We start from the raw sequence: 17,118 nt of genomic DNA, 5'->3' as shown, positions 1-17,118 counted from the left end.
CTAAGGCAGTGAGGGTTCTTTTGTGGGCTTTCTTCCCCCTTTTCCTGTCCTTATTAACCATCTACATCTCACCTTATATGATGACTTAATGACTCCCTCAACCCTCCTGCCGGAGTTCGACGCTCACCTCGTCCACTTGCCCATTTGCAGGCGAATTCATCGCTCGGCAGTAAAAACAATTTACTGTTAATTACAAGGAGAAAAATGTGCTGGCTAGCTCCCCATGAACACCATGAATCAAACACCACTCATGGAGATTTATACGGAATATGTAAGTAGGACGAATTAGTGGGGTTTAATAACAGAGGCACAAATCACGCAGCCTTCAAGGGCCCTTAATTGATACTGTGGGAAATGATGGACATGAATCCATCAGGCTCTTGGCGCCACTGTAAGATATGGTCAGCTCAATATGCTGCTGTGGATGTTATTGCTTCCTGCATACGACAGAAGCACATTTGTCGCTTTGCCACTGCACATGTTGTCATCATAGTACGAATGTTTGCTTTTTGCTGCCATTCACTAAATCGTGCTTTTGGGATACCAAATTAGGAACATGTTTTCATTCGGTTGCATAGATGAGCTTTAAAACATCCGCTTTTTTCTTTACCCTGATTTAATGTCTTTTCTTAAGTTTGCCTCAGGTTGGTTGAATCTCTCTCTCTCCTACCAGCACACACTTTGGCAAATCCCTGGCCCACTTAAGCACATGTCTCTTTTATCCTTGTCCCAGGCCCATTCAGTAACTCTGACAGGACTTTGATGTTGATGATTGCAATTTATGTGATCCTTACTTTGTTTTTATGACTGTGTGCATACACAGAGCCCATCGTTTTTATACAGATGCGCCATTAGACTGAATTACCATCTGTTCAAACGCAGCAGTCAGCAGCTGCTTCCATTGGGCCGCTTAGAACGGCATCGCATTTCTCTCAGTGCCCGAACAAGCAGTGTGTAACGAGCATTATCCACAGCGTTCACAGCAAAACAGTGACCGTGTGGATGAATTTAATTGTGTTTGAGTCTTAAAGCTTTGGAGACTTCATGCAGATATGTAAACCAGAACAATGCTCAGTGGCCTGTAAGCACAAAACAAGTTTACAGGAGGACAGAAAAAATTTACAAGGAAGCACAGAAGCACATCAGAAAACTACAAACACATCAAACTAGAAACACATCTTTGGGCTTAAGTGGGAGAAAAAAAGTGGGAGAAAACATTTGTCTTCTGGCTAGCTAAGTTGAGGAGACTGTCCTGAGTCCCAAGCATTGTACAAATTCTGAGTTGAGGAGCTCAGGGGTTCTATGTTGCATTATGACTTTTACTTGAAATGCAGCATTTAATGTTCACAACCCAGAATCTCTCATTGAAAATGTCTAATCAATCCTCATTTACGGTAAACAAAGTAGCACTTGTTTACTTTGTTTTAATAAATATTTTATTCTGTACATTTACAAGCATTCGATTCAGACCAATTTCCCGTCAAGGAAGTAACAAGACACATAGATGCACACGGGGAGTGAAGGCTGACCAGTGTAGTCCAATATAACAGATGAGCTCAAATTGATGAAGTTAATGCTGTTTCTGATGGAAAGGTGTCAGAATACACAGTTTATCACAGTTTTGTTGCGTATGGGGCTGCATTGATGCAGATCAGTCAGGGTGCTCATGCTGATGCATCAGAGCATCAGAACTAGACCACAGAGCAATGGAAGAAGGTGGCCTGGTCAAATGAATCACCTTTTATTCTACATCATGTGGAAGGCCAGGTGCATGTGCGTTGCTCACCTTGGGAAAACATGGCACTAGATGCACTATGGGAAGTCGGCAAGCCGTTGAAGGCAGTGTGATACTTTTGCAATGTTCTGCAGGTAAACCTTGGGTCCTGCAATACCAAACAAAACAAAAAAAAATGGTTCAGGAATGGTTTGAGGAGCACAACAAGAAGTTTGAGGTGTTGACTTGGCCACCAAATTCCTGTTTTGGCAGCAAAAGTGAGACCAACACAATATTAGGATGGTGGTCATAATGTTATGCTTAATCGATTTATTATTTATATAATCGCATTACCATGACTTTTTAAACTTATTGTTAGCAGTCATTACCACGCCTTGATATTTTGCGATTGCCTCCTTGGGTTAATGACAACTTTTCTGCTTTCCCCATTTTTCTCTTGCCTTGTCTAATTCACAAAGTTTACATTTTGACCTTGAGCATGACCTTGATGATTCTGTCCCACTGTGTCCATTAAACTTTCAAGCCTGCAACTGCATGGATCTGTCTCAGCACCTGTGAGACAAAGGCATACATACTTTTTTAGGTCAAAAATTATGTAATTCAAAGTTCCAAATCCAAGTTAAATTAAACATAGCACTAGGTTCTGGGTGTGTGTTTGTCTCCCCAGGGTGGTGGCATTTGCCCTCACTTTTAAAATGGCTGCTACTTCTTCCCATCTGATAATATAAGTCAGAATAAGTCAGTATGAGTCAACACACAGATTCATCACTCAGTGACTCATTCACTGCTATTTTTTGAGTTTGAATACACCTCAAACTAAGAGGATCTATAATTGTCCTGAATGCCTGACATGTAGTCTTGCATTAAGACGGAAAGTGACGTTGAGACAACGTTACAGGACCGCAGCTGTAAGTGCAGGAGAATCCTCCTCCCCACCCCGTCACTGCTAAAAAGCATAATAACTCATTTTCTGAACACACTGATGAGGACAAGGATTGTGTAAGCCTACGGAATTTTAAAGAGCCAGCCAGACCGATGTTATTGATCTTTTTGTAAAGCGAACAGCTAATCAAGAGTTGATGGTAATGTTTTATGTATATTACAAGCCATAAAGGGAAGCTGTACATGTGTATCCCCTGCCTGTACACATTGCATTGACTTGAACTGTGCCATGCATATTTCTCCCACTCTGGGAGGTTGGGGCAATTATGCATAAATCAATACTACCCAAGTTACAGAAATACTGCAATAATTATTACAGTCATTTGTCTGGTCAGTGTAAGGGTGGTATGGTAAAACAGTGCCTTGTTTCCAGACTAGTTAAATTAGGTTATCCTGGGCATGACAAGGAAGCCAAGATGAAATATTCATGAAACAAATATGGCTAGTTCATTTAAAGCATTAGTAGTGACAGATTATTTGACATGGAAAAGATAATGGATCTTTATTAGTATAAATAAAATGAACAAATCTCATCACATATTACAGGCTGTAAATGAAATTCTGTAAATTATCTTTCACTGGAAAAATCGCTGTACTTTTACCCACCATTCTCTATAGACACAATGTGTAGTTAGAACCAAGTCTACCAGTTTGCAACAGCATTAGACATCTGAGCTGAAATCGAATTTGCGTTCACTGATGCATTCGATCAACTTTTGTTTATTGTTATTTAAACAATCCTGCTGGTGTGATGACAATCAGCAGATGTCCAAATGTGAGATCTAGTAGAATTGTTTAGATGATACTTAACTGACTATATATATATATATATATAAGTACTAGGAGAAAAGTGTCTTAGCTGCAGACATTGATGCTCATGTTTGAGATTGTGTTTGAGTGAACACCCCTATATAACATTCAGAAATTTTTGTCCTCTGTAGTTTAGAAGCATTTTAACTGATTTATTTAGTTCGAGTATTCCTGTCAGACCTAGAATTGACTCTCACCTCTTTCATGCAAGCTGCTTCTTCTTTCCTTACATGTGTCTTTTCAAAAGCGATGAACGTCTGTCAGGAAACCTATTAAATCACCACGAGGAGTCTGAAATATCAGGGTTTCAATTATATAGACTCAAGTGTTATTGATTGGCTGTAATTTATGACAGGCCTGGCAACAGACCTCTGAAGTCAACGCATTCATTTTCTATAGAGGGCTTTTATTAGTGGTGTTGGTTGGGCTTGGCTACTAGCCGAAGTAGACTAAATGCACTGCAAATGTGTCAGTTTGTGATCATTAACCTCCTCTAAGGCTGTGTTTGGCCCCATTTTAAACTTTTTGTTTGTTTTTTTATTGCCTCTTTGTTTAAAATATGTCTAAAATATGTCTGACTTTTACTCCTGCCAGCACCAGCAGGGTTGAAGGCCCCCAGGCTGAAGCCTTTAAACATAACCGCAATGGAGATCTTGTGGGCTGCGCCAGCCGAGCTGAACGGACCTCCACCTGTCTACCACATCGAAAGAACCGACGTATCGTTCTCAGATGCAGAAGGCCCGGTCATCAGAGGCAGGCGCTTCACTGGGACAGACTATTTCCGCTTTCCAAGCTCGACACTACCTGTTAACACTGACTTCACAGGTATGCAGGTTGTTTTTCAAATTGGCAAATAATCAAATACATTGAACTAAAATAGAATTTAGTCTATAAAAGTCTGTTGTAAGGACCTTTTTTTTATTCTGGCCAAGCCAGCTAATCACTCGATCATCCTTGTGTAAGTATTTCTGTGTGTGAGAAACTATGCCGATTGAGTGAGTGAGGGGGTGGGTGAGTGAGGAGGTGGGTGAGTGAGTGAATGATGGGGTGGGTGGTTTGGTGGGGGGTGAGTGAGTGATAGTATGAATAACTTGAAAATGTGGGGGGGAGTGAGTGAGAGTGAGGATAACTCGAGCATGTGCCAGGGAGTGAGTGAGGATAACTTGAGCATGAGGGGGGGGGAGTGAGTGAGGATAACTTGAGCATGTGGGGGGGGGTGAGTGATAGTGAGGATAACTTGAGCATGTGGGGGAGTGAGTGAGGATAACATGAGCATGTGGGGGGGGAGTGAGAGTGAGGATAACTTGAGCATGTGGGGGGAGTGAGTGAGTGAGGATAACTTGAGCATGCTGGGGGGGTGAGAGTGAGGATAACTTGAGCATGTGGGGGGGGGAGTGAGTGAGAATAACTTGAGCATGTGGGGGGGAGTGAGTGAGGATAACTTGGGCATGTGGTGGGGGTGAGTGAGGATAACTTGAGCATGTGGGGGAGTGAGTGAGTGAGGATAACTTGAACATGCTGGGGGGTGAGTGAGTGAGGATAACTTGAGCATGTGGGGGGGGCGAGTGAGAGTGAGGCTAACGTCTCTAGGTTACGACCGTAACCCTAGTTCCCTGAGGAACGAGACGCTGCGTTGAAACGCTATGGGAACGCCCCTGCGTGACCGCGCTCTGAACCACGTGTGTAATCTGACCAATAGGCGTTGGGACGTGACGTCATCGGCGGGTAACGTTGCGTAAACAGGAACCTAAAAATGGCTGCAATATGGACAAGACGCTAGCTCCTGCGAGAGAAGGTAAGCGCAGCAGGGATGCAGGGAGTGTGGCACGGAGACGCAGCCACATTCCAGACGCAGCCACATTCACAGTCTCATTCCTCAGGGAACTAGGGTTACGGTCGTAACCTGGAGACGTTCCCTTTCAGAACTCGAGCTGCGTTGAAACGCTATGGGAACAAGTGTCCAATCACGCCACACTGACCAGACCCTGCGTAGAGAGTGAGGGCCTTGGCACCTGCACATAGGACAGAGGAGCTCGGGGTGGCTCTGAGGTCAAGGTCATAGAACCTGACGAAGGTCAGCGGGGTGGACCAACCCGCAGCGCCACAGATGTCTTGGAGTGCCACGGAGTCCGAGTCCAGCGGACTAGGCCGTAGAGGCCGCCACACTCCGGGTGGAGTGAGCTCGGACCCCGAACTGTGCGGGGAAGCCAGAGGGCTTGTGAGCCGACAATCGCATCCACTAGCCATCAGCTTAACGTCTGCATAGCGGCCAGGAAACCCTTCACGCCTCGGCCACGACTGTATCATGGCATCCAGAACTCAGGGCTGGGTGAGAGAGAGAGAACCAGAGGGGACAGTGCGAGGTCTCCTGGGTCACAAACAGATCCACCTGGGCTCTGTAAAACCTCCGCCATATGAACTCCACCACCTCGGGGTGGAGGCGCCATTCCCCAGGTCACGGTCCCTGCCTCGACAGGGCATCTGCTCTGACACGCAACCGTCCCGGGATATAAATGGCCCTCAAAGAGAGGAGTCTGTCCCGAGACCACAAGAGGACCGCTCGTGCTAGCTTGTACAAAGGGCGAGATCGGAGGCCCCCTTGGTGGTTGATGTAGGAGACCACCGCAGTATTGTCCGTGTGGACCAATACATGGCGATCTCGCAGGTCTGGGAGGAAGTGTTTTAACCCCAAAGACACCGCCATCATCTCCAGGCAATTTATGTGCCACGAGAGACGTGGGCCACTCCACAGACCTTGGGCGGAGTGGCTGGCCACTCATGACCGCACCCCACCCCGTGAGGGAGGCGTCCGTCGTTAGCATCACGCGGCGACATGGAGCCCCCAACACGGGGCCTTGGGACAGAAACGTTCGGTCTTTCCAAACATCCAAGGCTCGAAGGGCACGCCGCGAGACCTAGATGGAACGATATGGGTTTCCCCTGAGAGAAAAACCCCCTGCCCCGGAGCCACCACTGGAGGGGTCTCATGTGCAGGAGGCCGAGTGGGATTACGCTGGACGCCGCAGCCATGAGACCTAGCAGTCTCTGGAACTGCTTTACAGTGAGTGGCTGGCCTTCCCGCACTCTCCTGACCGAGGTGAGGATGACTTCGACCCGAGCAGGTGACAACCGTGCCTGCATCCTGGCCGAGTCCCATATCACACCCAAAAAGGTGGTTCTCTGTGCTTGAGAGAGCACGCTTTTGCTGGTGTTTAGCCGAAACCCAAGCACCTTCATGTAGGCGAGGACGACATCTCAATGGCGCAATGCCTGGCGCTCCGACTGAGCCAGAATCAACCAGTCGTCGAGGTAATTTAAAATGCGGATGCCCTTGAGCCGCAACGGGGTCAGTGCTGCGTCGACGCATTTCGTGAAATTGTGGGGCGGCCTAACGGGAGGACCCGATATTGGTAAGCTTTGCCCCCGAAAGCAAACCTCAGGAACATCCTGTGTGCAGGAAGGATGGAAACATGAAAGTACGCGTCTTCCAGATCTATTGTGAGGAACCAGTCCCCTGACCTGATCTGAGTCACGACCACCCTGAGGGTGAGCATCCTAAACCTGAGCCTCCTGAGAGAGCGGTTCAAGGAGCGTAGATCTAGAATGGGACGCAACCCGCCATCCTTCTTCGGAACGACGAAGTACAGGCTGTAAAAGCCTGACTCTCGAACCGAGGGGGGGACCACCTCGATGGCACTTTCCTCAGGAGTGTGTGCACTTCTTGTTCCAGGACCAGAGCCTGCTCGGGTCCCACCAGGTTGGGACACATCCCGTTGAAACGGGGAGGAGAGGACAAGCTGTCAGAAAGTTCCTCAGGGGAACCAGCTCCTCAGGGCTGGCCTTTGACCCACTCAGAGCAGCTGGGGCCAAGCCCGGCAGCTGATGGCGCCTTGCGAGAGGCGGCAGACCCCCCCCCTCCACAACGAACCTTTGGGTGGAAAGGTGGGGAGCGAACCGCTGGAGGGAAGCCACGCCCTGAAGCACATCTTGTGGCAGGGCTGACAGACCAGCCTCCATGACCCGAACGGCCGGAGCCACGTACTGCGGCCGTTGACACCTCCTGAGAGGCGGCGGGCCTCCCCTATCCGTACCGAGACTTTGGGCGGAAGTGGAGGGAGGTGCTCACCGGAGGGGGGCCGTGCTCTGGAGCACATCCTGTGGCAGAGCCAACGGCCTAGTGCTCCGGTGGTGCAGGGGAGGGATGGGCACCGTCACGTGAGGTGTGCCCCATCCCCCCAACCGTAGACTGTCAGGATCTACGCACCACTGCCCGTTTGTCAGAGGCGAGGGTGATCCTCAGGTCACCCTGCTCCTTCCTGGGCCTAGAGCTTCGCCTCATGCCCTTAGGCCCCGCCCGCGGAGATCGGGTGCCGCCAAACAGCCCCACGAGATCACCGAGGGAGGTACTGCTGAAACGTAGCTGACTGCTTTTTAGACTCCTGGAACTTGTGTACGACCACTGTTACAGCGTCGCCAAAGAGTCCAGGAGGAGCCATCGGTGCGTCCAGCAGCACAGCTCGATCCTTGTCTGGGAGGTAGAACAAGGTGAGCCACAGATCCCTTTCTGTGGCCACCAGGGCCGCCATGGCCCGCCCAACGGCCCGCGCCGTGTGCTTCGTGACCCCAAGAGCCAGCTAGAGATAGCTAGCCAGCGTTTCTTCCACACGCGGCATTGCCCCGTAGCCGCACACCTTAGCCCCAACTACATTTGCTTAAAGCGAGGAGTGACTAGGAGAAGTGCGCGTAGAGTACGGGGTTTTCCAGGATCTGGACACCTCGGCGTGCAGATCGGAAAAAAATGGCAGGCTCCGGCGCTGAGGAAGTGACACAGGGCGCAGGAAACACTCATCCAGCTTACTGGGTGTGCGCTGCTTCTGCTGCTCCACCGGCCAATCTAAATCCAGCTTGGCTACGGCTTGTGTCACGACCTCGAGGAGCTCCTCATACAGCACAGGCTCTCCGGGAGCGAAGCGTGCGCATAGCCATTGTTTGTGCATGCTCCACTCCCAAGCAAACAACGCATCGATCGTGCGAATCCTTCCCGGTAATAAAACGGGGACACGGAAAAACACACTTTCGGAATTATTGTCTGCCAGCCATCACTCGATCAGAAAAACACAGTATCAGAAAACAGCGCTTACCTGAATGAGCAGAAGCTAGCGTCTTGTCCATCTCGCAGCCATTTGTAGCTTCCTGTTTACGCGACGTCACCCGCCGATGACGTCACGTCCCAGCGCCTATTGGTCAGATTACACACGTCGTTCAGAGCGCGGTCACGCAGGGGCATTCCCATAGCGTTTCGACGCAGCTCGAGTTTCGAAAGGGAACTTGAGCATGTTGGGGGAGAGTGAGTGAGGATAACTTGAGCATGTGGGGGGAGTGAGTGAGGATAACTTGAGCATGTGGGGGGAGTGAGTGAGGATAACTTGAGCATGTGGGGGGAGTGAGTGAGGATAACTTGAGCAAGAGGGGGGAGTGAGTGAGGATAACTTGAGCATGTGGGGGGAGTGAGTGAGGATATCTTGAGCATGTGGGGGGAGTGAGTGAGGATCACTTGAGCACGTGGGGGGGGTGAGTGAGGATAACTTGAGCAATGCGGGGGAGTGAGTGAGTGAGGATAACTTGAGCATGCATGCGGGGGGGGTGAGTGAGGATAACTTGAGCAATGCGGGGGAGTGAGTGAGTGAGGATAACTTGAGCATGCGGGGGGGGTGAGTGAGGATAACTTGAGCAATGCGGGGGAGTGAGTGAGTGAGGATAACTTGAGCAATGCGGGGGAGTGAGTGAGTGAGGATAACTTGAGCGTGTTTGCGAGTGAGTGAGCGCATGAGTAAGTGTGTGTGCGAGTATATGATTATGAGAGTGTGTTAGTATGTGTGTGAGTGAGTAAATGAGATTGAGTGAGAGTGTGTGAGTGCGAGAGAGAGCATGTGTGAGGCTAAGATACTTTTTATTCTGCTCTGCTCTCTGTAACAGCCTAATAAATTAATGACTTCCCCGATTAGACAAAGGGCAATTATACTTTTGTTTACGAACATAATTGGGGAATTGAGTTCCAAATGAATATAGGTTATGCTTCATCTGCTGATGCAAAAAACTCTGCCATTTGCTTCTGCAACTCACATTTTAATTGTTTACTGTATGCAAGGATCAGCTGCTGTAAATCATCGAGTTGGTCAGTTAGATGTTTGTTGGAGACAAACAGTCAAATGACCTCATTTCCATCGCTGCTGCTCCAAACCATTCCCACTGAATGAAACCTAGTTAAAGGTCAATTAGCCATTTGTTAGTGTAATCATGCTAACCAGGGCCTACTTATTTCCATTAATTATTACCATTATTAGCATTTTGGGTTAATTATTCTTTTTATTCTATTGTCTCTCCACAGGGCTTTATAGTCAGGTTAAAGTGGAGATGCAGAAAGTTTGTGTCTGAACTCCCACAGTAATAGAAAATAAAAAGCATCCAAGCAAACTCTGGGAAATGAGATGGAACATTTCCTGAAGCAAGACTTGTATAGGATACATTATAATGCAGCCTAAGATAGATCTTGGTAAATCCTGATTACAAATCTTTACAATTGTACCAAGATGACATTTAAGATTAAGCTCATTTTTTGTTTGTCTACGTCTCTATAAACGAGTGGCTTAAAGATGCATTGATGGACTAAGAGCATCCTGCCGTTCACTGAGCTCTCCTTTGTTCCGTTTTATGAATGGACTTCATCCATATCCGAGTCTCCTCTGTCACACGTGCTTTTGTTTTTCTTCTGGATATTATGCAGAACATCCACTAAATGGCTTCCTAAAGAAGCCTGCCCAGACACAGATGACCATCTGTGACCTTGTAGTTTAAGAAATGAATAGCCATTTCCTTAGTCTCAGCAACCCCTCTAACTTTATTAACATTTAGCACCGCAGTTTCCAGTTTTTTTTTTCTTTCTTAAATAATGACAAACGGATAAATCTTTATAAATCAAGCCTGGAGTTGAGTTCAGCTGACTCTCTAATTGATCAATGACTGCAGTTAAAGTGGAGAGCTCGTCCTTGGGCCGCCGGCGTTATAAATGGCCGCAGACTAATGAGGGAGCCGAAGAAGATCTGCGACGTTTCTGTCGGCTCATATCTTCAGCTCCGCCTCTTTTAAAATCACATGTTGACATTTCCTATTGCGCACCAACGACATTGGAACTAGGCCAGTCTGCACTCCCAAAACCCTTTCGTCAGTCACGGGGCAAAAACATATCGAGTAGCAGGATAAGAAAAAATGTAAAGATTTCCCTGTCCAAAACACACTGTTTTTATCGAGCTTGATGGTGACTGGATAAATGCGAGCAATGAGCTCAATGGCTGCAACGAGGCATAATGAAATGAACAAACAACATGCTCAGGGACAAAATCCTCTGTGTAATATTGAAATCTAGCCAAAGCAACGCATTAAGCAAAAATCAATGGTCATCTAATTTGGAGCCTTAAATGATTTTGTCAGTGCACAACTACCAACAAATCAAAGAGGGGGACAAGATATAAAAAAATGCAATATCATTGCAGAGGATTGATCTGCATCTTAATCCTCATTGATGTGTTATGCCGGGCAGCGTCTCGAGCTCGGCTGGAGCTTCTCAGCCCGGATGCAAACTAGAAACCATGTCTTATGCATAATAATGCACTCTTCATATATTTCATTTTTCTTTCATTTTACTTGTAATAAAGTGTATTAACTGCTGCGGCTGCCTTTGAACTGTCACATTTCTCTCTTTATCTTCGTAGAATCTGAATGTTAAGAGGCGGCGCACACTTTCAAAAAATTATTAAAATAAAAATTTCCCCTGAAGGTCTACGAAGGGGTCAGGATCGATTTTTTTTCCTTTCAGCCTACAAGCAATGTAACCCCTAAATATTACAATTTTACAAATGATTTTCCTTAAATAATTTGATTTATTGTCAAGTGGCCTCATTGTGTGAAAGCTGAGGGGAAACTTTGCACAGACATCATTAGTTTTTTCCCCTCATTTAAAGATTAATCATGAAAAGCTCTGGCTCTTTAATTCTGTAATTTGTATATTTAATGGGGTGCTGCAGAATCTATGACAGTAATTAGCATTTGCTAAAAACTCATTAATACGCAACAACTTGATTAATGCTGCAATAATGCTAACATGACTGAAGTTATTCAGGTTATGTATTAAGCAGATTAAATCCAAATGGCCTTGTTTGTTCTACTTATAGTTGATATTCTGGGGCTCAGAGAATGCGTTTCTGTGAATATTTACTGGTTACTGATGCTCATCAAATACAGAGCTCTAACAAATTTTGTTCAAATACCATTTTTTCAATTCTGGCTTTATTAAGATGTTATATTTGAGATACAAGTGAAATGAACAATAACTCATCGTTTTAATTATGTTTCAATATTCAGTATGTGTTGTGACCTGAAAAAACTCTACATGTTCAGATTTTACCTTCATTATAACATTTAATCCAGGAATCTATGTTTCCATGTTTCTCTATTCAATTCTGCTAATTTATATTTTTATGGCTTTTCATGTTTTTCACTATAGATGTATGGTCAATAAATAACTCCAAATGATCTATGAATTGCTGACACACATCTTCCTATGTATGGACTCTTGTCTTGAGACCCTCTAAGGTGAATCTCATCCTTTATCGCTTGGCTCCAGGAGACTGTTGACCACCGCTCTTGTAAACAGCCCTGTCAGGGCACACACCTTGGAGACTGACCTTGTGCCTTTCCTACAGGAATAGGTCCGTCGTGTTGATGGATGTGAAGAGCATGTCAAAAAAAAAAAATAGCTGATCACACAAGATGCTGAAACTACAAGTTTTGCATAAGCAGTTCCTCAGCTATCCCCAGCTTCCCTCCATGCACACGCAACACAGTGATGGATCCCAGGGAGATTAACATTGTTCAAGATGCTGTTCATCTAACACCATTATTAAATGTTTGCTTGCTAAGGAGAGAATGAGGGGAGCATCATGTCTAGATTTCCACTCATGTTATTTTCTCTGTGCTGTCTTTATATCGTGCAGGCATTCAGCTGAGTTTCCGCACACGGATGGAAGAAGGTCTGATCCTATGTGCTCTTTCCCCTGGAGACCAAGAAGAATTTGTGGCACTGCAAATGCGCAATGGCCGACCCTACTTCCTCTTCGACCCTCAGGTATGATACAGTTCACATTATGGTGCCATTATATATGTGGCATAATATATATTATTATATATTTGCCATTATGGTGGTAATGGAAGAAATGATACATGTTCAAATACTACACAGATATTTGTGTGATTTTTAAAATGAGATATATATAAAATCTAATTTTGTTTCAATAATATTTTATTCAACAGTTACTGTAACTGCTGTGTTTTCTATGGGTGTCTGCTTTGTAAGCCATGAGGACCATCAATATATAGATGGTCCCTTACGGAGGACACTTTAATTCTGCTGGTCTTTAAGTCAGTGTTATTTTAATAAAATAACACTTAAAGACCAGCAGAATTAAAGACCAATTAATTTGTTATTCACTGTCAAAAGTAAGACACTGATGGTAACATGCTAATTCTGTCACGATGCAATGCCACCTCACCATCACTTGCCACACTGATATTAAAGACCAGCATGAAAGATGATCTACACTAGTTTCAATGAGGCTACTGCAGATCTTTTCTGACTACTGTTAACACCATCACCATCGAAATCTCCCTAGTTTTGCATTTACTAACACAGTTTGTTGGGGGTAGTTTGATAATTATAACTAAAAGTGGTGTCATGCCCAATTAATGTCCCCTGATAGCATGCCCATTATTTCCCCCATTAACGAATTCAACAATTCTAATGGGATTAGCACCATGGGATGCTAATTGGGCGTGACACAGGAGACTGGTTTGCTTCCCCACACACTCTTTGTAATGATGAAATTAATGAGCAGTTTATGAAATGCTGTCTCATGAAAGAATATTTAGTTCATGCTAAAAGCTGTTGCAAACAATGCCAGTTTTCCTTAATCAGCTTCTTACATTTTTGGAGAAGGCATGGACTACACACACACACACACACACACACACACACACACACACACACACACACACACACACACACACACACACACACCTGCACATTCATGCAAATGTGGGATAGGAAAAAAATCAGGTGATGTTTTCCTAATTTTGAGTTGTTGCTACATACTGAGATTTTCTTTTTATCATGGTTGTAAAAAGTGATTATTTGTGTATTTTTTGACTTTACATTCCTGACCATTGCTCTTTTTCTTATTTATTTATCAGTAGTTTTTTAAATAAAAAACAATACATAATATTTTTATTCACATTGAAAGACAATTAAATTCAGTTCAGATTTTATTTGAACAGCATTTTAACAATAGACATGGTCACTATTTATATATAAAAATACAGTATATAAATTCCTCATGTTACATATGTATAAACTTCTTATAAAATGTATCCCAAAATTTATAGAATTCTTTTGTTATTATTTACTATAACAGCTATAAAGGGTTTTTGTTTTTGTTTTTTTAAAGAAACGGTGCTACTACAAATTAAAGTTTTCTGTCCTTTATACATATAAAAAATACACGACAAAGACCAAAAAAGGATATAGTAATAATACAAATTGAAAACTTTTCTGCTGTAACTAATTTTGATTACAAAATTGATTACAGAGGTTGGGACTTTCTAGATGCTTATAGCTTCTGTAGCCATGTACACATTATCGGACAGAGTCTGAGGTGGCCATGGTTGGTGTGCCAGAGCCTTTGGAGACTGGCAAAAAAACCATGACCAAAAAAAGCATTTTTTCAGTATGACATTTACATTTACAGTTATGATTAAATATGACCTGAATTTCTTAATTCGGCTCCTTCTCAGTCAGCAGGGAGATGAGCATTGCTATTTTGATGGCATCTGAGCATTGTGCACTTGCTTGCTTAGCATGTTTTAGGTGCCATCATCTCAGTCTGGTATTGTCAGTTAGGTAGCAAATATTGTGCTAGGCTATAGATAATGTGCATGCTGTATCGGAGAAGTGGGAAGAAAGGTGGAGAATAAGTGAAGTATCCTCAATACTTTAACAATGGTGGACTCCACTCCCTTGTCCTGGTACTCGTCTTCCTTGCCCTCGTGCAGGAATTCTTTCTTTCTTTCTTTCTTTCTTTCTTTCTTTCTTTCTTTCTTTCTTTCTCTTTGTGTTGCTCTATATTGTTCCTTTTCCACACAAGATCAGCCCAAAGAGTCCTCTTTTAGAACATATGATCATGTTCCTAGATAGGAATCAGCTGTGATTTATATATTTGCATAACTGCAATAAGCTGTTTCTCATTAGCAATAGCATAAAATACAGGGAATATATTTGTGTTTCAATTCACAATATGAACAGCTATTCACTTTGACTTTAGCCTATATCAGTTATGTTTAGAACATGATGTTATCTGTTCTGACATACAGTGTGAAAGCATTTGTAAATTTGACCGTAAAATTACATTGTTTTGGTCTTTGAGCTTATGTGTAAAAGACGTTCAAGCATTTTAAATTGGTGTTAACTGTATGCATTTTGTATCAAAGCAACAAGAAATGTGTTCATTGTATAGCCTACAAAGACGGATGTTGTGCTAACCATGTTAAGAGTTTAGGAAACTTGTTAAATGTATTGAAAAACTGTCATAGCGATTGTAAAAAAAACAGTAATACTGTGTTCTTGTGACTTGTCTTCGGTTTGTTCTCTCAGTTTCCATGTTTTGTGTTTCCATGTTCCTAGTGTTTGTAGACTTTGTTAGTTTTCTTAGCAAACCCCTTCCCAAGTTATCCCTGCATTTGGGTCTAGATTTTAATTTGTAAAGCCATCTACTTTTTAGTGACACCAGTAGGCAGAAGGAGGAGTCCATGAGAAGGTAGATAAAGACGATCAGTAATGCTACAAGGCTGCTTCTCTAAAATTGAGAGGACCACCATTTCAGTTTGACAGTCCATATGAGCTGTCCCAGATCTCACAGACCATGCATCTTAATTAGACATCCTTAACCTTGTCCAGTGCTTCTGGTGATTGTCATCTGCCACTTCAGCCAGGGTAAGATTCTAACTGCAGTATTTAATCACAAATGCCTCCAGTCTTTGGTAAAGAAGGGCATGTTCAATGGGTTAAGGAGTGTCTTTCCTCTCTCAACAATACTTCACACTCCACCACACTTCTTTAGCTGGGATTTGGGCCATCCAAATGTATTTTGTATTACTTTCTCAATGTACTGTCATGCCCATAATTTCACTCTTTCACTTTTTGACTCTCTTATGTGATTCATGTTGAAATATGAGAGCTCTTTCTGAGCAATACTTGGAAGGATGCACTCAACTTCCCATACCACTTGTGTCAGAAAACACACCCTAAGGTTACATAAACCGGTGATATTCAGTTGACAGCTCTACCACTCTCTTTACTGAAGTGTGCAAAGCATATAGTCTGACCAGCCAATCACAACAATTAACTTTGGCCCAAGTTGTTTGTTATTGGCAATTTGTGCCTTGAACAAAAATGTAATTTGTAACATTTACCATTGGGCCTGGCAACCTTAATCCATGCACGGTAAACTTTAGGATATTTAGGTCTTGCTATTTCTGTTCAATTGTTGTGTGTATGTAGTGTGAGTATATCACTGATGCAGGAGGGTACAACTCTCAAGGCATTTAGGGAGTCTGAAAGGGGAATGAACCCATTTTTTCGTACCAGTACCATAAGACTTCTAATAGCAACAGTCTGTTCTAAGTGGAATTGTACTAAAGAGAATTTATTAGCAACTGTAAACAAGGCATAGTCTAGACAACAGTCCTCTATGGCATTGTTCATTATTTTTCAATAAAAGCCTACCCTGTTAAGTATTATTCCCTTACTTAAATAAACCACCACCTTTACACACACTTTTCTTTCCCCAGTGAAAAGGACACCAGAAAAAATCCTATTACAGCATCAGGATTAGAATCAATGGTAGTGACTTGCTAGTAAAATGAAACTCTCAGATGAGTTTCTTGGTACATTGGCAGGGTGATCTCTAATAATCAGGACTGGCTTTGAAGTCTTAAATTTAGAACAAGCATGGTATTAAGACAGCTTGTTGTGTCTCCTCTGGCTGATACTTAAGGCCATCTCCCTTCTGCAGTAAACATATCACAGGCCCTGGCACCCATACATATATTGATTCTGTCATTAAATCTCTGTCACTAGGAGGAGATGTGATACTTTGTGTCTTGCTTTGCTTGCTGCAGAACACTCCACCAGGCTGTTTAAAATGTGAAAGCCAGAGTGATGTCATATTTTAGCAGGACAATAACCCCCATCTTAACATCGACAGTGCCAGACCTTCTAATTTACAGCATGTGTGGAGCTTCCAATCTCCAGGCAGAATTTGGTTCAGAGCCTATTGCAGGGAAGGAGAACGAGGGGGGAAAAAAGCAGCTCACGAAATGGAATTTGGCAGCGTGTTCCTCCCAGCAACAAGGGGCTGAAAGTGAAAATGTTACAGCCAGTGCAATAAAGTTCTGGGACCCTCAGCTTTCAAAGGAGGCACAAGGGATTCTGTAATATAATTTTAATGAAACAATCCTACATTCAG

The 17,118-nt window shown here is 43.9% G+C and overlaps 1 protein-coding gene across 1 annotated transcript in view; it reads left to right on the top strand.

Annotated features, from left to right (window-relative positions):
- Positions 1-17,118, top strand: part of ush2a (Usher syndrome 2A (autosomal recessive, mild)) — a 197,430-nt gene that overhangs the window by 64,967 nt on the left and 115,345 nt on the right. Inside the window, exons 21-22 of the mRNA XM_047821321.1 lie at positions 4,082-4,312; positions 12,538-12,668. Coding sequence (XP_047677277.1) covers positions 4,082-4,312; positions 12,538-12,668 — 362 coding nt within the window. The remainder of the gene's footprint in view (positions 1-4,081; positions 4,313-12,537; positions 12,669-17,118) is intronic.

This window comes from Tachysurus fulvidraco, chromosome 12 (genome assembly GCF_022655615.1).
Source record: "Tachysurus fulvidraco isolate hzauxx_2018 chromosome 12, HZAU_PFXX_2.0, whole genome shotgun sequence".
NCBI classification, from domain to species: domain Eukaryota; kingdom Metazoa; phylum Chordata; class Actinopteri; order Siluriformes; family Bagridae; genus Tachysurus; species Tachysurus fulvidraco.
The sequence above is the reverse complement of the archived record's forward strand: the minus strand, read 5'-3'. Positions and strand labels throughout refer to the sequence as shown.